The 21352-nt window shown below is 56.3% G+C and overlaps 1 protein-coding gene across 3 annotated transcripts; it reads right to left on the bottom strand.

Moving 5' to 3' along the window:
- Positions 1-226: 226 nt before the first annotated feature.
- Positions 227-21147, bottom strand: ATP13A2 (ATPase cation transporting 13A2). 3 transcript variants are annotated; one of them, XM_048519214.1, is made up of 29 exons: positions 21061-21147; positions 18338-18411; positions 17778-17945; positions 17312-17370; positions 15043-15160; positions 14385-14464; positions 13945-14022; positions 13382-13451; positions 12875-13009; positions 12506-12572; positions 10880-11011; positions 10575-10742; positions 9752-9862; positions 9169-9215; positions 8169-8357; positions 7884-8090; positions 7433-7546; positions 7097-7250; positions 6678-6798; positions 6441-6565; positions 5788-5942; positions 5221-5331; positions 4910-4989; positions 4455-4607; positions 3421-3517; positions 2832-3055; positions 2484-2635; positions 2054-2223; positions 227-1613 (listed from the first exon to the last, which is right to left on the bottom strand). In XM_048519214.1, exons 1-29 carry the CDS (start codon positions 21068-21070, stop codon positions 1443-1445), a joined length of 3540 nt encoding a protein of 1179 aa, XP_048375171.1. In that variant the 5' UTR covers positions 21071-21147; the 3' UTR covers positions 227-1442. The 3 variants fall into 3 exon arrangements, 2 of the variants coding, with proteins under 2 accessions (XP_048375171.1, XP_048375172.1); XM_048519215.1 differs by having other exon boundaries at positions 20943-21064; XR_007246335.1 differs by lacking the exon at positions 227-1613 and having other exon boundaries at positions 2081-2223; positions 2867-3055.
- Positions 21148-21352: the final 205 nt, after the last annotated feature.

Raw genomic sequence — 21352 nt, 5'->3', positions numbered from 1 at the left:
AGGCCGCCGCCACTGCCGCTGCTGCAGGGATGAAGCAGAGGAGCGGGGACTGAGGTGAAAAGGCACTCTTGAGCAGTGAGAGTTTGGTGCAAACGCCACGTTCATTGCAGCCTGCCCCTTCACGCTGGCAGGCCAATCTTGGAAAGAAGCCACGCCTGGTGGACAGACACTATGTGGGCCAACCCAGCCGGCGCCTTCTGCACAGTCAGCACGTTGCAACCATTTGTCCAGAAAATATAACCTCTTTTATTGTTGGACACATTCCCAGCCACCGAAAGAGAGTGGACACTGTGGTCTCTCTTTTTCTTCTTGGGAGAAAACAAACTTCTCGGGGCAGGAAGAGTCTTATTGCAAACAGAGAGGTCTGGCCCACCAGGCCTCCCGCCAGTGGTTCTTGATGCACGACGCTCCCCTCGTGAAGAGCCAGAGTGGCGCTTGTAGGTGTGTCTTGAGGTATTTCCTGAAGAACTGGGATCCCAAACACCAAGAGAGCGTATAGGCCCAAATACATAGAAATGGCCGTTTCTGCTTTCTGCCGTGGCAAATGGCCCAAAGTCAACATGGTAGGGGAAAGGTGCACGTGCCACAATTCTCCCCAGAAGGCCACTCTGAGCCTTGTCTGCTCAGACGCAGCCTGCAGTTGGGTTCACAGGCTAGCAGGCACAAAAGAAAAGGGAAGCTCCAGAAGGAACCTGCACTGCACGAGGCCAAGGGGAAAGGTCGGGGCACCGACAGTTGCTTGGAAACCCAGGGGGTGGAAGAAGAGAATGACACCACACAATTGGTCAGGGAAGTGGTCAACCAATTGTCTGTGGACCCCTCGTGAGGGTTCGGCCGGCACCGGCAGTCATGGCAAGCCAGGAAATGCCTTCTAGGGCCTCTGAGCCCTCAAAGGGGACCCAAGGACCAGAGCTGAACATCCTGGTTTGGCCACGCTTCACAAAACCAGAGGGCTCCTCTGACCACAAACAGCAAGCAGGATGCTCTGGCCCAAGGAGGGACCAACCAAAAAACTACCCTGTCCCCATCCAGTCCCACCACGGAGCAGCCACACCCAACCTTGACATAACGTGCGAACGCAGGAGGGAGGAGCAACAGCGGGCAAGGGGCTCCATGCCAGAGGACGGACTTGCAGGGTCTCCAAGCAGGAGGCTCTGGGGACAAGTACCACAGGCCCTGCAGGAAAAATATCTAGTGCTTTGGTGGCTCCCCCTCCCCCCACGGCATGGCAAAACCCTCCTGCCTGGGGGTGCCGTAACTCCAGGGCTTTGACAGGGCCAAAACCCTAGTGGTTTGTTGCCAGTGCATTTTGTGGGTCAGCAGTGAACTGCACTATTACCCAGGAAAATAAATTATGAGGCCACACGCCCTGGGAGGGTGGAGCAGAGGCACAACAGTCCAGCCAGGGAGCCGGCTGCCCCGCCCCCTGGATTTCCACAGCATCACCTGGTAGCAGCAGAGCCAGTCGAGGGGGCGAAGACAGGCTCGTAGAGGGGGGGCCACGCAGGCTGCTGTTGGCAGAGCTCTTTCTCTAGCCTCTTGAAGATCTTCTTGGAGGACTTCTTACGGCACAGCTTCCTTAAGCCACCCGTCAAGCCACTATCTAGAAAGGTCTGGAAGGAAAGACAGGACACCTTCAGGAGGGCTACCAGACCAGGGTGTGCCAAGGCTGGCTCGCTGGCCCGGCGCTCCAAGCAGGCTCTTAAGCAACCACTTGGCCTCCTGTCTCAGGACACAGAGGGGCACTTTTGCCATCTGTCACCCCCCCACCCCCAACTCCTGCTGCTCATCCATCTAGCCCTTTTTAAAAAGCCGCTGTTGCCAGGAGCCGTCACAAGTGCTGACAACATCTGAATTCACAGGTTCATGCTGAATTACAGAAAGCAATTTTTCTACCCTGTGCCCACCCTAAATCTACTGCTGGTCTCTTTCATTGGATAACTCCCCAAAAGTTACTCTGTGTAACGGGCACCGAGCAGGATTCCTTTCTGCCTCTTCTGCCAGCTCCTTACTGTGCCTCCCCCTGCAGTGTAGACTCCTCCACCTCCCTTACCTCCAGCACAAAGGCCATGAAGAAATGGAGCGTGGCCATGCCCAGCAACACCAGTTTGAAGTTCATGTCAGCAATGCCTTTCAGAGTCAGCATGTTCATGAAGCCCAGTGGGTAAAGGGTCAGCCAGATCATGAGGCTGAACAAGACAATGAGGGCGATCAAAAAGAACACTGCGGAGGAGGGGGAGAGAGACAGTGAGCAAGAGGGGAGGGGCTCACAGCTCAGCTGCAGAAGGTCCCCTTCCTGTCTAGATGCAACCCCAGAGAACAGGCGAACACTGCAGGGAGGAGACCTCCCAACTGGAGGACCTCTCAGAATCAGTGCAGAACGTGGGGACTGGAGGGAAGTGAGCTGTGTGTGTGTGCGAGCGTGCATGTGTGGGAAGGGGGGACAAACTGTGCAGCGGCGGGGCAGAGAGACATGAGCTCACCGTTGCTGTACAGGGGTTTCCTGAAAGGGTAGCCCTTAGACATGGCCACAGCCAGGATGAGGTACTGGAACCCTGAGACGCAGAACACAACGGTGTTTTCGTAATTTGGGAGGTTCTCAGGGGCGGTCACGGTGCTGTTCAATGGGACATACCTGGAAAGTTGGAGAAGGCTGGTGTTACCACTCACCACACCCACCACGGGCATGAGCTGGAGGCTGCCTCCTGCACCTTGTGCTCAGCACCTGGTGGCAGATAAAGGGGTCCTCTGAGGCCCACAGGACAGGCAGCTGCTCTGGACCGAACTATGCTGGCCCACGGACCAGACTCTTCATCGCTGCGGGCACTCACCACCTCTGAGAGACAGTGATGAAGTAGCAGATAACCTGGACGGCAGTGAGGAGCCCTGTCTGGAGAAGAAGGCTGCCCAAGACGACGGGGTTCATCAGGGTGCCTTGAGGGCGCTCGGGACCCAGCTCCTTGGCTGGGGCTGTCTTGCCCATCAGAGCAGCCACGGTGGTGGTGATCACCAGGTCGAAGAAGAAGAACTGCAGGTCACTGAGGTTGGTGTTAATCTGCATTGTGGCAGAAAAGAGTGTCAGCTATCGGCTCTTGTTTCCAAACACTCAAGCCCCTTTCACACGGTCGGTCGTTCTAAATCAGTGGTTATCCAATTCCTTGCATAGTGGCTTGGGGCCGGGGGTTTCAGGCGGCAGACTGAAATCTGCTTATGAGCCATAGCTGAAGCACTGCGCCCTTTTCAACATCTACTGCTTTTTCCACCTGCCCTTTTTGCAGCAGGTTCTATGTCAGCTTTTAGTTTTAGGGGCTTCTGCACGCTCTTTGGTTGCAGAACACAGCACTGCAGAAGTTGGTGGGGGCACAGCAGCGCCCATCAGCCCCAAGGAGCACCTTCCCTGTTGCGGGGGAAGCCTTTTACCGTGTAGAGGAGCAGCACAGAGACAAACTGCACCAGGCTGTAGAGGGCCATGTACTTGAAGACCACGAAGGAGGTGACCAGAGAGCACCGGCCCTCCCTGCAAGGGAAAAAAAGCACACTGCTGTCCACTGGGCGAAGCCCTTGCCAGGCACCGCTGGCTACACAGATCCACAGTGGGCAGAGCTCTCGTCTGCTCCAACAGCCCCTTCTACTCTGCTGCTTCAGATGTGCAGCTTCTAGTCACGGGTTTTATCCGTCACCTGCTGATTTGCAGACCACTTCACTTGGGTCTCTGAGCAAGTTGGAGGAAGATGCAATCAGTCTATGCCTCAAATAAATAAAGAAATGTGGGGGGGAACTGCCATTCCCTTGGATTTAAAGAGGAAAGCAACAGGACAGCTATGGGTCCGCCAAGGCCGGCCTGTGTAGACTTGGGGGTTCACATCCTACCTGTGAGGTGGACTCTTTGAGTGAACCAGAATCCACCTTCACGCTTCTCTAGCTGCGGCACAGACACAACAGCACACCTCAGAGACGCACCCACGGACAGGCACACCTGACTCCCTTGGCTCCTTCGCCAGCACTGCTGTCCGCAGAGCAAATGCTCTTCCTCGGCCATTCAGAAACAGGCATTCCCTGCTGTCCAAATCCCCACTGTCATAATTCTGCAGGGGCTTCTGGGTTTGGAGGAAAGGGAACCAGAACATGTGAATGAATGTACCCCGCAGAAGTCAGCAGGTACCAACAGCTTTTTCTAATTTTCCAAAAAGGTATTTCTTGGAACTGGGAAGCAAGGTGACTACCACCACTCGTGAGGAAATGTGATGAAACTGAATCATGTATCCCTGGGCTTTTCACCCCCAAACAGTGTTCAAGGTGGTTAATTCTGAAATTCCAGATAACACAAAAGCTTTTAAGTCCTGGAAGGATGACATCACCGGGCATCTTGCAAATGGGCAGAGGACTGGGAGTGGATGCTCTCCTCAGCCCCCCCCCTCCCCTGCCCCCAACTGGGTCTCCTCCTCCGGACCTACCGTATGACAACGGGCACACACTCAATGCTGGCAGTTTTGGATGTGAAAGGGGAGGCCACAGAAGCCTCGGCGTCTGACAGCGAGATCCCCACATCGGCTGCCTTCAGGGCCCCGCAGTCGTTGGCCCCATCACCACACATGCCCACACAGTAGCTGCAAGCAAAACACAGGTGAGCCCAAAGCCTCCCTCTGGCTTCACCGTGGCAAATGCGTCACGAGGGTTGGCAGCCGGCAGCCTCCTGCCGCGCCCCTTCCGTTTCCCTCTGCTCGCTGCAAGGCGTCAAAGGCGGTCCCCTCTCCTACGGGCAGCCAGCAGCACACACGGCTGGCCCCAGCGCTTCCGATGTCTCTTGGCCACGTGTCCTTCCGAGGCCACGTCCCCTCCCCTCCCCTCGTACTACCACTTCATGTGGTAACCTTCCAGAAAAGGAGGAGGGAAATTACAACAGGCTTACTTCAGGTCTTGCAAACTGCGAACCAAGAGTGTTTTCTGGTCAGGTGACATCCGGGCAAAAACTGTGGCTCGCACCAGTATCTGCCAAGCACAAAGAGATTTGCAGTGACGTTTTCCAGCCACTGCCTGCTCCTGTGTGGAATGTGTGCAACCACATATGCATCCAGCAAAGTCCCCTTGTGACCTACGGCCCAAGCCCCAGAGACCGTGAGCCACTTCCTCACCAAGACAGAGAGAGCCACTGGGAGTGGGGGGCACACCTGGCTCTGCCCCCCAGCCAGCCCACTCTGCCTGCACGCCAGGGAAAGTCACCTTTGGCAGGAGGCCAGGGAAGTGTTCGCAGATCACAGCAAAGGACTTTCCGTTCAAGGCAAAGCGAGAAGGGTGCCGCTCCAAGAAGTAGCCCTCCTGCTGATACGAACCCTGCAAGACCCAAGAGGGCTCCCCTCAGGCTTCTCTTGCCTGCGCCAGCACCTGCGGGCATCAGGGAGGGAAGGCGGGCAAAGGCAGCCTGGCTCTTGGCCACACAGGCAGGCGGTGAGATCGTGAGAACTGGCTTGCCAACGGGCAGAACATTTTCCCCTCAGAAGGCCAGAAACAGCCCCCCCCCCCCCGCAGTACCAAATGCTTGTGGGGATGCACGAGGCGTGGGAGAAGGACAGGCAGGGCCTTCCCTTGTGCAACCTCCAGTTAGGTCCAGGAGAGATGCTCTGAGGTGCAGCCGTCCTCCCACAGCATCCCTCGTGGCCCGCGTCCCCCACCCCCGCTCCTGGAGCAGCACGAAGTGGCTTCACAGCAGGGCCCCCAGCCTGCTCTGCTGGAGCCAAGGAGCCCCCAGTGAGAGGGACAGTGACAGGCCCGGCCAGCAGGAGGCCTCACCTCTGGCAGCTGAGAGGGAGGCTCAGCGGGGATGAATTTGAGGGCAGGCGGCTGGCCATCACCGGGGGGGACGGCGTTCACAAAGACCACCTGCTCCCCGGCCTCCACCATCCGGCAGCTTCGGGCCACGTTCACCGCGGTGAGCATGTTGTCCCCTAAGGGGAAAAGGGACAGAACCACCAGGATTTGTAACCATTGGTGTTCAGAGATATTATGCAGAGCAGAGTATGTGGAGATCAACTGTGGACAGCGCTCTAGAAATTCTTCATCTACATCCCAGGACACACCCTGGAACCTGGACTCATCCTGATGGGTTGTCAATCAACTGTTTCCACTTAACTGTTTTGCAGGCAAAGAGCACCAACGGGTAGGTCATGCTCAGTCCCGACCCCAATCTGGGCTGCACGGCGAGAGACTTCCCAGAGCCCTCTCAGTGTTGCAGAGAGATGCACCGGGCCCCTCCCACACCCGTCTGCCGTTAGCCAGGGAAGTTTCCACTCCAGTCACCAGCCTGCTGCAGCAATCAGCCTGCTCCCCTCAGAGCCTTCTGGCCCCTCTCTCTAGAGCCGCCTCCCACGAGGACGCCACTGCTTCCTTATCCGCTCTCCCCCCATCCAGAATCTGGAAGCTTGGCCCATCCCCCCCATGACTACCTGTGACCATGACGGGCCGGATGTCAGCGCTGCGCAGTAAGTGGATGACGGGGGCCGTGTCGGGCTTGAGGACGTTCTTCATCATGAGGAAGCCGAGGAAGAACATCCCGCTCTCCACAGAGTCCCTGTTGATCCCAGGAGAACAGCTGGCTCAGAAGGACTCTCAGCAGCACAGAGCCAAGCCACAAGGCGGGAGGCCAGATGAGGGGCAGGGGGAGGGAGCCCCACCCTTGGCACCTGGGCACCGCCTGGGCTTCTTCAAGGGTCCTGACAGAAGCCATGGGCTTGTAGGAGAGCCCCAACACACGGAAGCCGTCACTGGTGTAATGACACAACGTTTCAGAGAAATCCACAGGAACTGCACAGGCGAGAGAGAAAGGCAACCCTTAGTTGGACATGGGGGGGGGGGCACTGCTATTTTTTCTCACCCCCACATGCTCCACAAGAGACCGAATCTGTGTGTCTCCACGCTGGGAGGTTTGGTCCCAGGATGCTTCCTCCCCCCACCCACAGGACGTCACCAGAGCCACTCAGGGCTGGCTAAGCAAGCCCACCTGCCCAGCCCCCTCCCGGGTGGACGGGACTGAATGCACAAACCCAGGCTCTGCCTGTGCTGGAGAGCAGGCTGGCAGCTGTGGAGAGAGAAAGAGGCATACCCGACTCTTGCTTGCAGCGGCTGGCTACTGTTTCGGGAGCCCCCTTCATGTAGGCCTCTGAGGGGCCCCCGCCAGGAAGCTTCACCACAACACTCATTCTCTGCAGGGATGAGGCAAATGGGAAGCGGCGGAGAACCGCCACGGGGAGTGTGTGCTGGTGAAAAAAAAGAAAGTGTGGAAGGAGCGCCTGAATAAATCCACCCAAGTGGCACGGGGGAAAAGGACAGAGGGGGGGTCCAGGAGACCCACCAGGATCCGCCCCACCCCCCACTCAGAAGATTCCTAAGCTCCTGTGAGAACACTTTGCCGCCCATGGTAAATTCCCCCAAGGCTTACTGCATCAAAAGGTTGATCCACCAGGGGCGGCGGCTTCATCACAACCAGGGCCTTGGATCCAAAAAGCCGAATCACCTGGGCCTCTGCCTCTTCTCCCTCAACCGTCTCCTGGGTCTGCAAGGGAGGAAGGAAGGGGGAGGCAGTGTGAGAAGATGCAGCTTGCTGCAATAACCCTTCTCTGCACCTGCCCTCTGATGCCCTCAACAAGCCCAGGGCAGCTAGCTATGCACTGGGTCCCAGTCTTGCCAGACGCATGGAAATAGAGAGAGAGGGAGTTCACTTGCTTGGGCAGACCACTGAGCGCTCTCTCTTCTGTCACTCACTCACTCACTCACGCACCACCATCTCCACCAAGCGGCAGTCTGGAGGTCAGCCAATAGGAGCTCCAAACTCTAGACATGAACTGTAGGGAAGGGGGCGGGTCTTCCCTCCAGAGAGGCTTTCCACTCACCCATCCAGTGGACTCCAGCATCTTGAGGTCCACAGGGTCTCCAATGGGCTGATCTCTGAGCAGAGAGACCGTGTGGCAGGTGACCAGGCAACGGCGCAACGGGCCGTCACCCACACAGCGCACCTCATGAACAATCGGCAGGAAAGTGCGGTTCTCCTGGGGAACGACGCCCCAGATATCCAGGCCCTCCTCTGTGAGGGTCCCTGTCTAGGGGCAGACAAAGGCTGTGTCAGACTGTGCCCACGGCAACAGAGATGCCCCCCCCCCCCGGCTCCCCGCCCTCACCTTGTCAAAGCAGACCAGACGAACCTTCCCCCCAAGGTTGATCCGGGGCGGGCTGATGCAGAAGATCCCGTGCTTCTTCAGCCGGTTCTGGGCATAGATGGTGCCCACGGTCATTGCAGCGGGCAGGGCTGGGGGCACCACCACCGTCACAATGTCCAGGCCACGCAGCACAATTTGCCAAGCAGGAACCTGGCAAGGAGGGCAGACGGGAGCTCGGGGTTCACTGACAGCCCAGGCAGGGAGGCTGATCAGGCTGCTCTTGTCCAGGAGCTCTGGACCGTCCACTCTTGACACTCCAGTCCCGTGGGGGAGGGGGGGGGGCTGTCAGCAACCATCAGCCCACTGCCCAAAAGGCCTGGCAAGGGGAGCTCATGGGCCAGTGCCAAGCAGCCTTCATAGGGACACTCAGGGGCCGAGGGCATCCTTAGCCACTTCACTACGGACTGAAAACACCCCCCCCCACACACACAGTTTTATAATCATCTGGAGAAGCAGAATTTGACCCTCCAGGCTGAGAGACGCGGGAGAGGGAAAAGTAGCACAAGGGCCTGTCCAGGACTTGCCCTGGTAAAGAACAAAATTCAGGCCAGAGGAGAGGAAGTGCCTTCTTTACCCAAGGACTATTGTCATGGCAAAATTCACTCCTAGGGGTCAGTGTTGCACAGACGGGGATCAGAGGCCCATTAGCAGCTACCAGCTGTGGTGACTAAAGGGAACCTCGACATTCAGAGGCTTCCAGCTCTACAGGGAAGTCCATTTGCTGGCCCTCTGAGGCAGTGTGAAAAGGGAACACTAGCTGAAATATTCAGCAGAGCACCTCTTGAGGACAGATTAATGAACTGACACATAACCAGAGAAAGACACAGCAGCAAACATTGCCCTCGACTTCAACCTGCTAGCAAAGTCTGGCAGCAATTGGGCAGGGCTGGCATGGGTGAGGGTCTGTTGACAGAGTTCAGATAAGCCACCTGCCAATCCTGCTAGTCATCACAATATTTACCTGATTTCGAATTAAGATGAAGATGCTGTAGGCGGTCCCGAGGGCAGCTAGAAGAGATGCAAATAGAGGGAAGAAATTACAGAAGGCAATGTACCGGGGGGGGGGGGGCACTGAGCAACCACCACCACCCCCGTCCCACTAGTGGCATGCAGGACAGACCTGCCATGGCTGCAGTCCACTGGCTTTTTGCACAGCAGCAGCCGCCATGATTCGACCCTCGGCAGAGGGAGGGACGAGGGAAAGGACTTCTCAGTGGGCAACTTCAGGCTGCCGCTGAAACATCAGCAGTACGTTTTGCTGTGCTGTTAGTATGATTTAATTAATGCAGTGGTTGTATTGGATTGCTGATCAGTTGCTGCCTTGATAATATGTGTGTTTGTATGTATATATGTGTATGTATATGTGTGTGTATATACACACACACACACATATACACAACTGTTAAACATTGCTTTTGGGTAAGCCTAGGAATAGTAAAGGGGAGGATGTGTGACCTTGATAAATCCATGAATAAATCCATGATTGCTTCCCTGGGAATTTATAACATTTATAACATTGTGACAAAAAGCAGATATTAATTTACCCAGGACTGCGAGAAAGAGCACAAACTTCACTGCATCCTTATAAAATTTAAAGTTAACGGGCTTGGGGTAGAGGATGGAGCTGACGAGGTCTCCTTTGGCTGTGCTGAAGCCTAGAGAGAAAAGAAGGAAAACGGGAAGTTGAAGAAATGGATCCTAATCTAAGACTTTCCTTCTTGGCTCAGGCAGAAAAAAATCACACGGAGACACACGCGAAACCTCCAGCAGGGAACCAGTGTAGTGCAGCAACAGTACTATCCCAGTCCTGGAGTCCTGGATTCAAATCCCCACTCTGCCCTGATGTTCTGGAGCTAGCCAACCACTGAGCAGATTAAGGCGGGAGGACGCTGCTCTGAGGGTTAGAGGGGACGAACACATGAGAAACAGATAAGAAGTGAAGCAACAGATGTGGGTCCACACACCTCGGGGCGGGTGAGAAGGAAAAGGGCAAAAGGGATTTCCAATTTGAAGCTGGCCAGCAGGCAGAATCCATGCTGAACCCATTCCTAAAGTCAACCTCAGACCCACTTCACTGTGGTGATGCTTCCCCCCTGCCCCCACCCCTGAGAACTGCAGACCTTCAGTCTGTGCTCAGACCCTCAGCCGCATCAGCCCACTGGAGCAAGCTGTGTTCATCCCCAGGTTTTCCCCAAGATGAAAGGCACCCCCCCCTCCCCGCCACCAATCTTGACAATGCTTCCATGCTCTCTGTTGTGCATCACATTCAAGAGGCTGCTGGGATACAGCCAGGAAGTCCAGAACTCTCCTGCAGAGCAGCTTACTGCAAGGGTGGGGGAAGGGCATCACCGTGCCCAGAGGCCTCACCTGTGCGAGTCACAACAGCCAGGATTTCGGCACCCCCGTGGGACCTGGCCTGCAGGACCTGCGTCCCACAGAAGAGTGTGTGCCGCCTGTGCTCCTCTGGGGAATAGGTGTTGCTGGTGGCCTGCGGGCCTTCTGGCAAGGGGGCCTTCATCACTGGGGTGCTTTCTCCTAGAGGGGTGAGAAAGGCTGCCTGGAAACAAGGGGCACTCAGCCAATCCCAAGGGCTGCCCATGAGCCACGCTGCCCCACAGTTGCCCCAGGAAGAAGACTCGCCTCCAGCCCGCCCACTTTCCACCCCAGCTCACCTGTCAGAAGGCTTTCATTCACCAAGCACTCTCCAGTCAGCAGTGCGGCATCACAAGGAACAAACATTCCGTCTGCAGGGACCACGATGCAGTCTCCCGGCACAAGATCACCGGAGTTCATGGTTGTTTCCTCTGTGGTCACCGCCCCCACACAAAAAAGGTAAGACACTCCACAAAGCTATAGCGGGCAGATACTTTCAGAAGATGAATGTTACAAGACCACAAGCCTCCTAAATCACAGAGGACACTTTTCCTCGCTCAGAAATTACTCAGCATTTGTCTCTTAAGTGCTCATCCAGGCACCCAAGAACTTCACACAGATGCAGAGGCAAAATTATGCAAAAGATAATAAAACATTAAATCAGTTCCTGAGCACAACGTGGAAAAGCAGAACCTTCTACGAGACAACCCAAAGTAGGAGCCGAGAGAGCGCTGCTCCAGAGCCATGCCAGCAAACGGCCTCCCAGGGCATCCTCAGATCCCCCTGGAGTGGGGTTGGGGGGGTGGGCATTGGGAAAGGGTCTGGGTCCATCTGAGACTCTAAAGAGCCCCCCCCACCAACACGATTGAGCTTTGGCCTAGACAGACTCACAGCCTAGCTCCAGAGAAAGCAGTGCTGCTTAAGAAATCGCTCTTCGGCCCAGCATCTCTCACAGACAATGACTGTTTTTTGTTTCCGTTATTTATAGTCCATCCCATTGCCAGTCAAGACAATTGACAGGATGGGACATTCAATGGATAATGAAATAGGATTTGTGTTGTACAGGCAAGCAGAAAACTAAAAAACAAACCCAGAACTGAAGCAAAGCAAAAGTGTCAACATTACACATTAAATGATGCACAATTACCCCATGGGATCCAACCCGCAACATCCTATACATAGGATTACAGAAGAGGCTCCCCAAAAATCTATCCAAGTAACAACTGTAATGTTGCCAAGTGAAACGACTGACCTAGGGAAGCAGCAGCACAGAAAGCTACTTCTTCCAGGAGATGGGGTGGGACGGGGGTGGGGTGGGAGTAAGAGAACAGTTTAAAAATGAAAGGATTCTACTTTTCAGTTTTCAGCTGCCTCAAGTCCAGGTGTTCTGCAACAGCTGCTTCCAAAACCTTTTCTGGACCAAACCCTTTCTTTTGTGGAAGCAAATGCAAAGCAGATAACATTATCTACGGGGGAGGGCGGGGTATAAATCAAATAAATGAAATGGAATTATGGGGCTTTGGAATAGATCTTTACTCATGAATCCTCGCAACCAACCTGCAAGATAACTGAGAATGGGAAACCGCAGGGAAAGTGTCTGAGAGAGGCAGGACACACAGTCCGAACTGGAGACATCTTTGGCCACAGCTGCAACCTGGCACCACACTGGCAAGCCAAGCGAGGCGCCCCCCCCCCCCTCACTGCATGATGTCATTGGTTTGGAAGCACCCCCCCCCGTCCACCTTAGAGGGAGTGGGTGTGACACGAGAGCCAAGTGCACCGCAGGCTCCCGAGGCTGGGGGGGGGGGGGAAGGGGGATGATCCTCTTAGTGCAGCGTCTGGGTGACAGGGCCCTGCTCGGACACGCTAGCCCAGGTCTCCCCCGCACATTCAGCTAGCAGTGAGTTCCAGAGCCAGCAACTCACCCCCGTTGCCTGTGCAGACTCTCACGCTGACCGACATCTTCACCATGCTCTGCAGGGTTTCACTTTGCTGAGAGAAGCCACACAAAAGTGTCAGGATGGGGCAAAGGCGGCGGCTGAGGACCGGCACTGAGACCCTGCTGGTGCCCCCCTAGCCAGACAGAGCGGTGGGCCGGGGAGTCCCGGGGCTTCCTGCACAGCTTGGGTGGGGAGCAGAGGACTCAAGGGCCAGCTTCCCAGCACAAAGAGCTGGGAGGGTTCCATCTGACGGGGCTGGGCTCGCGCACTGGCCCTCGGCCTGGGGTCAGGAGCGCTGCTTCCATTTCTCAATCTTTCCGGTGATCCAGGCTGAGGGCCAAGGTCACAACTCACCCTCCTGGTCTCGTAAAGAGAGATTCCAATTGAGGCAGCAGATATGACGAAGATGCAGGCAGCATAATAGTAGTAACTCTCACAGACCCACAAGGACACACTGAAAACCTGGAATATGTAGAATGGGTTCAGGATCTGTGGAAGGAAGAGGGGAAAGGCCACAATGCACAGGGCAGCAGACTGCCCATCCCTCCCGCCCGCCCGCAGGACTTCCCTTGGCGAGGCTCCTGGCGCAGCCCCCACCTGGTACGCAGGAAGGCCCAGTCTCCACTTTGACAAAGGCAGCAGGGCTGGGAAAGGAAGGCCGTTCCTTCCCTCCAGGGACTGAGAAGCTGCGGCTAGTGGTAGGACACGGCTCTTGCTGCCTTGGCAGGAAAACAGGTATCCCTCTCAAAGCTGGGACATCGCCTCCACGCCCCCCCCCAGCCACTGCCAGGGTTCTTTGGCAGTTTGTTTGCCACCTCCTCCTCCTCCTTCTTCACTCCCAGCAGCTTCTGAAATGCCCACCTCTGCTATCAGCAGGCTGAGGTAAGTTTTGACAGGTACATCTATCAGGTTTGGTCCATAGACCTTTCTCCTGAGAGGAGGAAGAGAAGAAACACAGGAATGCCAAAGTGAGGAACGCAGTCAGAAGACCTCAGAAGCACACACCAAAATGTCTTGTCGCCCCCGCCAGGAAGAATGGGCTGTAAGCAGTGGCAGTTGGATATGGAAAAGTCTAGCCTTCATCCACCCAGGTGACGTGGCACTGCTGAGAGAGCTCAGGCTGCGGCCAGCCCGCCAGCCAGCACGCCTCCTGGCTCCTCCTCTCCTGTCAACAGCCTGGAAATTGCACAGGTGAAACCCAAGCAGGGCCAAGCAAACAAAGGCTGACTCAAAGGAATGGAAAAGAACACAAGTCAGAGAATAATGCCCCTCTGGGGATCATGTAAAGGTTTTTGATTATGTCAGTGACTTCTTCAGGGATAAAACTGGAGGGTTCACTTCAGGTCTTCTTCGGTGGTGAAATCTGGTTTGCAACCCAAATGGCTTCATTTCCTATTATGATGCAGAAACAGAGAGATCCTCACCTGGTGCTCCGTTCCTGGGCGCTCAGTCCGTAGCGGGAGGAGTGGATTGCTGCGAAAGTCCTGTTCTCATCTAACTTGCTGCAAATATACACCGGTCCAGGCGAGGGGGAGAAGAAATGGTATCCACCAGTAAGCAGCCAAACCAGGGAGTTCCTGGTTCCTTAAAACAGTGGTAGTGCCCTATATCCCTCCCCCACATCAGTCAAGCAGCTATGATGTCACAGAACATTCCAGAAGCTAAAGAGGAAAGCTCCCTAGGTCATAGCATGTTGAGCATGCTCTGGCAGAAACGGAGGCCTGGGTTTATTTTGACCTTGTTAATACATTAAGATAGAGCTGGAATCACATTTCTGCAGCTCACGAGGAGGGCGAGACAACAGCAGCACAGACACACCAAGTGCCCAGATGCTTTGTTGTCTTGTAAGGTGCCTGGCACTTACCTGACCCTGCAGAACACTTCGTGTGTTTCAACCCAGATATAGCGCAGGCCTTCAAAGAGGTAGTAGCGGATGGCATTCTTCTACAAAACAGAATGGCATATGGCAAAAGGCACTCCCTTAGCAGGCTCAGGAGAACACAGTGAGGCGCAAAGGACAGAACAGGATCCAGAAAGCAAAATGGGAGCAAAGCAGCAGTGACCCAGGAGGTGGGTTTTTCGGTTTTTTTCTTTTTTGCTATTTCTTACTTCCCTACACCCATTTCCGTACCCCAAGCAGTCCCCTCAGAGCTGCTACTGTCCTCTTTGGAGACAAAAAACTGGTTGCCTGGAAGATGCTTGAAAGTTGATGCCAGAAACCCACCTCCCTCCCCCATAAAAACGAAATAAAAGCCAAAAACAGCGCAGGTACATTGTCCTCCCAGCCTGAATTGAGATCTTCCATAGCTATTGTTTGCAAAAAAATAGAGAAAGAAAATAAAAGGGGGGGGGGGGATAGTTAACATGCCATTTTATGCAGAGTTAAAATTCTTCCCCTAACATTCAGTGGCCTTTGGAGGGGCTTGGAATGCCACTGCTGGCCACGGACTTCCACTGTGCTCCCCACCCACCCCAACTCATCCAGGTTGGCTGGGGAATGGGGGTGGGGGAGAACGCAATACCTGCTCCTCTTCCCGATGAAGCCATATTGTGTCTCCGGCATCAGGGTCCTCTGCCGCCCCCACAGCGATGCTACTTCTGCCGGCATCTCCCCCGGCAGCAGCACCCCAAAGGGTGAGGCTTCACAAGACAGGAGAGAAAGTGGGGAGGACAGCCTGCTTTTTGGCACGAGGTGCTGGGAATACCACTCACTAACCCTAACCCCACCCCGACTTTTATTCTTGAATCCATCCCAGCGGAAGCCTCTCGCAGGTGGCACTTCTGGTTTGCTAACAGTTGGCATCGTTCAGCCACCCAAAGCCCACGCCTGCCCCCACCTGGCAGTCCTCCCTCACAGAAAGCCCACCCGGAGCTGCTCAGGGAAGCCACCCAACATCCCCCCCGCCACAGCCTCTGCCCATTCCCAGCTCCCTAGCCAGCCTACTCATGGGGGTATTTCCACCCAGGTCAGCACCCCTTGCCCACCTTTTCGGATGCATTCTTGAGGAGAGATCCCCAAACCAGCCCAGGGCCAGAAGGCAGAGATGCCTTCCAGAAGTTTAAGAAGAAATTAAAAGGAAAAAAAACCCACTTGAGATGCATGCTCCCTTCTGACCCAAAGGCTGGAGGTGATCACAGACTTGGGGGTCTCTTCCAACCCTAAACACAGGATGATTCTGCACAGGCCAAGTATAAGGTTCCCACAGAACCTGCCCCCCAAATACTTCTAACCCATTATGTTTGCCTGAACCCGGGTTAAGTGAAAGCAGCTAAATCAGCGACTTTCCCCCTTCAGCCTGGGTTTCCTGCTTGCTTGGGAGGACTACAGCAAACAGGAAGCGTTCTATTCCCCCGCCCCTTCTGTCCACCATTATGGTGGATTCCCCAGGCAGTTGCCATTAGAGTGGATTCAGTGGAGTCTCTAGATGTCCACCGTGTTGTACCAGTAAGTGGGTGGGAGAATCTCGAAGTGTGTGTGTGTGTGTATGTGGGCTGTTTCCCGCAGGTGGGCGGTTCGCCGGGCAACACGGCATTTCCCAAGCGAACCATGCCACTTCCAGCAAGCCTGTCTGGCCCCTGAATCCACTGGGCAAGCGGCGGTACAGGCAACACAGGTCCATGTAACAACCCGTGCAGAATCAGCCATAGAGACCTCTAGAGCTGTGGGAAACTGGATGCATCCCTGTGAGCTGGGATTGCTTCAGAGACTCATTGGATGGGAGAAGGTGGCTGGGGTCAATCCTAGAGTCAGGCTGCAAGGGACTGGCCAGGCTGATGCCAGCAAGGTTGCAGCCCTGGAGCCTTGGGGGTGGGGGGGGGAGGGGGGGTCACAATCCCTGAGAGAAGGCACAGCTGCTCTCCCTAAACCTCAGGCTGACGTGTCTCCGTGGAAGCATGTCCTTTCAAGGCAGGCCTGAGAAAGCCAGGCAGAGTCTGGTGGTGAGGAGAGGCAAGCACTGGACCCCTAGGGCAAGGACAAAGGCGGGTCGGAGTCCTTGTGGCTCCCATGGAAGCCCGGGTCACGGCAGGTGCTATTCCACGGGGGTGGGGGGAAACCTCACAGCAATGTGCATCACCCACACTCCCCAGGTGCAAGATGGCAAAGCCCCTTTCCAAGCAGCTAAGGAAGGAAGGAAGGAAGGTGGGAGGGAGGGAGGGAGGAAGGAAAAGGAAGGGAGGGAGGGAGGGAGGAAAAGGAAGGAAGGGAGGGAGGAAGGAAAAGGAAGGGAGGGAGGAAGGAATGAGGGAAGGAAAGAGGGAGGGAGGGAGGAAGGAAAAGGAAGGGAGGAAGGAAGGAAGAAAGGAGGGAGGGAGGGAGGAAGGAAAAGGAAGGGAGGGAGGGAGGGAGGAAAAGGAAGGAAGGGAGGGAGGGAGGAAAAGAAGGAGGGAGGGAGGAAGGAGGGAAGGAAAGAGGGAGGGAGGGAGGAAGGAAAAGGAAGGGAGGGAGGAAGGAAGGAGGGAAGGAAAGAGGGAGGGAGGGAGGAGGGAGGAAGGAAAAGGAAGGGAGGGAGGAAGGAATGAGGGAAGGAAAGAGGGAGGGAGGGAGTAAGGAAAAGGAAGGGAGGAAGGAAGGAAGGAAGGAGGGAAGGAAGGAAGAAAGGAGGGAGGGAGGGAGGGAGGAAAAGAAGGCGGGAGGAAGGAGTGCCTGCTCACAAGGCCATGGGGGTATGTGGGTGGGGGGTGGAGGGGGAGAAACCGTCGAAGCTCCCATGCTTCCTCTGCTCTCTCTTGTCTCATCAAATGTCCTGCGCAAGCCAACAAGGGGGAAGGTGGCCTAAAAGCCTCGCTCACCTGCCTTCCTCGAGTTGTTCTGTTTGCACCTGTGCAGTGAAGGACTGGCCAAACTGGTCCTGGAAGAGAGCAGGTCTTTGGCTTATGGGATGGGTAGAGACGTGGTTCAGACCGAAAATAGGAGTGCAGCCCTTGCCTGTATCACTGAGAAGTTCTTTCTTCCAAGAGCTGCAGCTACCAGGAGAGGTGGTCGCTGCCCACCAGAAACCCACCCACCCACCCACCCGGGCCTGCTGGGTGCTTGCTTGTTGAGGGTCCACCAGGCAGTAGAGAACACAAGGAGAGCAGGCTTTGTTGGGGGGGGGGGTCGCATTCAGTTGGTGTGTGCATGCACACGCCTGGCATGTATCAGCAAGGCTTCAGCTGCAGCATTCCCGTGCTGCAAATTCCCGCCACTCAAATTCCCCGTTCTTGCCTATTGCAAGACAGAGCCCCCCCCCCAGCCGCACTCCTGCCTTCTGCTTACTGTAATGACCACCCAGTCAGCCTGGCTCAGGGGGCAGCGGCGGCATCGTGCTCGGACTCTGAGGTACGGCTTCCAATGAAAGACGATGAGGAGGCCGCCCAAGGTGAGCAGGGAGAGGAGGTGGCAGAGGATGACCTTCCAGGTGTTGCTTTGATAGCCGCTGACATCCTGCAGAAGGATAGAAAAGAAGACATGGCCTCCTCCATGTGACCAGCACACAGGGGGGTGTTTCAGAGGCTGGAGGAGCGACAGGCATCCTCCTTCCCCCAGATTAGGGGGCATTTGCTGGCCCTGCACAAGAAAGCCCACGGGGTCCAGCCCTGCAAACCCTCTGTTTGCCAGAGACCACAGAGGTGGGGGGAGAGAACTGGTCCCGGTTCCTGGCCTGCTTCTCGAGGTAGCCCAGTGGGAAAACTGCTGGCCGGCCAGCCAGGCACTGGCAGCTGAGGTTCCACCACCCCTTTCCCAAAGCTCCAGCTCTGGTGCGCTCCAAAAACCCAAACTCAGCCTTTGTCCTGAGCCTTCCCTCCCCCACCTCCCCTGACCTTCCCTCCCCTTACCACGGGGGTCTCTGGAAGGCTTTGCTGGAGGGTCCTCTGGCTGCGGGGCGGGCACTCCCTCAGTCTGCCGCTGCCTGCAAGGAGAAGAGATGAATGACATCAGCCCAGTCTTCATGGAAGGCAAGAAGGCCGACCAAAGGGGGCTCCGGCTCCTGTGGCTGACCCAGGGGTCCTTGTGCCACCTGTCCAGGGGAGGGGGCTCCAGCATGCAATCTGGGAGGCTCAGAGGAGGGGGGCTTCTATCAGCTGGGTCTGCTCCCGAGAGAGAGTGGCCGACTTGGTCACCATCATAGGCTACTGTTAGGTTGCTATCAGGTTGCACAGGCTGCTATCAGGCTGTGAGTGTGCGTGCGTGCGTGTGTCCGGCTGCTGGAAGCATCCCCCGAATGGTCATGGCCCCTCATGGCCACGGCAGGCTTCTCATCTCATCTGAAACAGGCCTGACCTGGAAGGCCTGAATCGCCTCGCTTTGTTTCAGCTGAGGTTTTCATGCTGTCAGTACGCCACGGATATTGCGAAACTGCTGCCAGCAAGTGTGTTGTATGTTTTAGAATTGCTGGGCAGAACGGCAGGTGCCGCTTCAGACGTTCAGGGGAGCCTGACCGCTCACCCTCTCCTGAGCTTGCAGAGGAACCAAGCGTGCCCTTCCCTTCCCCAAGCACAGCTCAAGCCAGCTGACCTTCCCTGCCACTCACACTGCTAAGGGCCAGCCAGAGGGAGGCTGGAAACTGCTTCTCCCCACGAGGGCCTGGCCGTTGCTGGCCTGTGCTTTTGCTGGGGCCAGGAGAGGGAAGTCATCCCAGCCCAGCCCAGCCCAGCCCAGGCAGGAAGCCAGCTCAGCAGCAGGAACGGAAGCAGCTTCCGGGGAGATGCCCGGTAGTGCCACTCCTTGCCAGGGGGAGGGGGGAACGTTAGGGAAATCTTTTTGCTAGACGTGGGACGGAAGGGAGGCTGAGGTGGCATCTTTCTCCTCCTTACAAAGGGAGGCAGAGACGAAGTCATGCCCCTCCCTCCACAACATGACCCCCCCCCTTCACAGGTGGAGACAGCTAGCAGGGGAACGAAAGGGGCTAGGGCAGTGGTGGCGAACCTATGGCACGAGTGCCAGAGGTGGCACTCAGAGCTCTCTCTGTGGGCACGCGCGCACAGGGTTCATCATGCGGGGGGGGGGGCAGAAAATCACCCCCCCACACACATCTAGGCTGGCTTGGGCCGCTGGGCACAATGCCCCGCGGAGAGCAGGGACGACTCAGCTGGCGGGCCTGGTGCCCGAGTGGGGCAGAGGCAGAGATGCTAGAGAGGTGCAGAGCAGTGCGCACGGGACTTGCTGGAGGCTAGAGCAGGCTGGCCCCTGCTCGAGCGGGTGGGGCGGAGGCACTGGAGCAGTGCAGGGCAGAGCAGTGGGTGTACGCAGGACTAAAACCCCAGTATTCAGATTAAATTGCCATGTTGGCACTTTGCAATAAATAAGTGGGTTTTGGGTTGGAATTTGGGCACTTGGTTTCAAAAAGGTTCGCCATCACTGGGCTAGGGGTTCTCGCCCAGAGGTGTAGTCTCTGCCTGGCAAAACACACTGCTAGTTTTCATCCCAGATGAATGGATGATGGATGGATGGGCTTCCATAGGTCAACAGATCCAATTACTTTCCAAACTGAACAACTTTGCATCCGTAAAGTGATGCAGAAAATGAAGGACAACCACAGCCCACTCTTCTCTTGGCGGCCCCTGCAGTACGGCAGCAGAAAGACTTGGGGAGCAGAAGAAGAAGAAGAGTTTGGATTTATAATCCCCCTTTCTCTCCTGCAGGAGACTCAAAGGGGCTGACAATCTCCTTGCCCTTCCCCCCTCACAACAAACACCCTGTGAGGTAGGTGGGGCTGAGAGAGCCCTGAAGAGCTGTGACTAGCCCAAGGGCACCCAGCTGGTGTGTGTTGGAGTGCACAAGCTAATCTGAATTCCCCAGATAAGCCTCCACAGCTCAAGTGGCAGAGCAGGGAATCAAACCCGGTTCCTCCAGAGTAGAATGCACCTGCTCTTAGCCACTGCTGATCGGCACAGGGCAGAAGGCCCCCCACCCCCTTGAATGGGTGTGTGGAGGCTGCCACAGAGAACCAGAGAACTTTCACCTGAGATTGCAGTGATGGAGTGACACCCCCGCGCCCAAATAATCGCTCAGTAGCCACAGAAATAGACTCTGCGCATGGTCAGAGACAACGGCTGGAATATTGTTGATCTCATAGTAGCAGTAGGACGTCCTCTTCTCTCTCCACTTTATGGGGGTGGGGGATGTCAGCTTGGCCAAAAGGCAGCTGGAAGGAGGACAGCGATGAAGGGGCTCACCTCTCCCCCCCCCCCTGTTTTTAAGCTTGGGGTTTTTGCTCATGCCTCCAGGAGGAGAGAATGCCGGAGCCAGGAGATGAATGAAGGTGAGTCCGCCACTCTTGCTTTGCTCTTACCAGCAAGCCACGCATACGCCCCGCCCGCCCCGCAAAAGTCCCGAGGGGGCCGGCAAAAGGCGCCCACCTCCCGCCCTGGGGCCGGGGGGGGGGTAACCCGAAGCCTCAGCCCGAGGAGCCTCCCCCTGCCAAGCGCTGCCCCCTCTGACCTCCTCCCAGAGCGTGAGGAGGGGGGCGCAGAGAAGCCCCTCCAAGAGGGCAGGAAGCCGGCCCGGCCCGCAGCAACAGACCGGAGGAGAAGCGGACACGTGCCGGTCGGCGGCCCACCTGAGCTCATGGCCGGCTCGGCTCTCGAGGAAGCGTCCCGACTTGCCAGGGATGGCGACAGCGGCCGCAGGCGACCCAGGGGCCGGAGGGGGCGGGACAAAGGCAGCAAGGGTCGCTGGGAGATGTAGTTTCCAGATTCCTCCTGGGATCTGTTATCAGAGAAATCTGTTGGGGGTGCGTGTGTGTGTGTGTGTGTGTGAGAGAGAGAGAGAGAGAGAGAGAGAGAGAGAACTGGAACCCAGGGTGTGAACAGCCCAATTTGAATGACGGCGGAGGCTGCTGATGGATGCCT

Source organism: Sphaerodactylus townsendi, linkage group LG16 (assembly GCF_021028975.2).
Source record: "Sphaerodactylus townsendi isolate TG3544 linkage group LG16, MPM_Stown_v2.3, whole genome shotgun sequence".
Classification (NCBI taxonomy): domain Eukaryota; kingdom Metazoa; phylum Chordata; class Lepidosauria; order Squamata; family Sphaerodactylidae; genus Sphaerodactylus; species Sphaerodactylus townsendi.
The sequence above is the reverse complement of the archived record's forward strand: the minus strand, read 5'-3'. Positions and strand labels throughout refer to the sequence as shown.

What these genes read in the sequence shown, in the direction of transcription:
- ATP13A2 (XM_048519214.1), bottom strand. An exon ending in CTCTTTACGAGACCAGGAGG is followed by an intron (nt 12,573 to 12,874) that starts GTGAGTTGTGAC and finishes GGCTTCTCTCAG; the next exon opens with CAAAGTGAAACCCTGCAGAG. An exon ending in TCATCTTAATTCGAAATCAG is followed by an intron (nt 8,358 to 9,168) that starts GTAAATATTGTG and finishes CCTCCTTGCCAG; the next exon opens with GTTCCTGCTTGGCAAATTGT.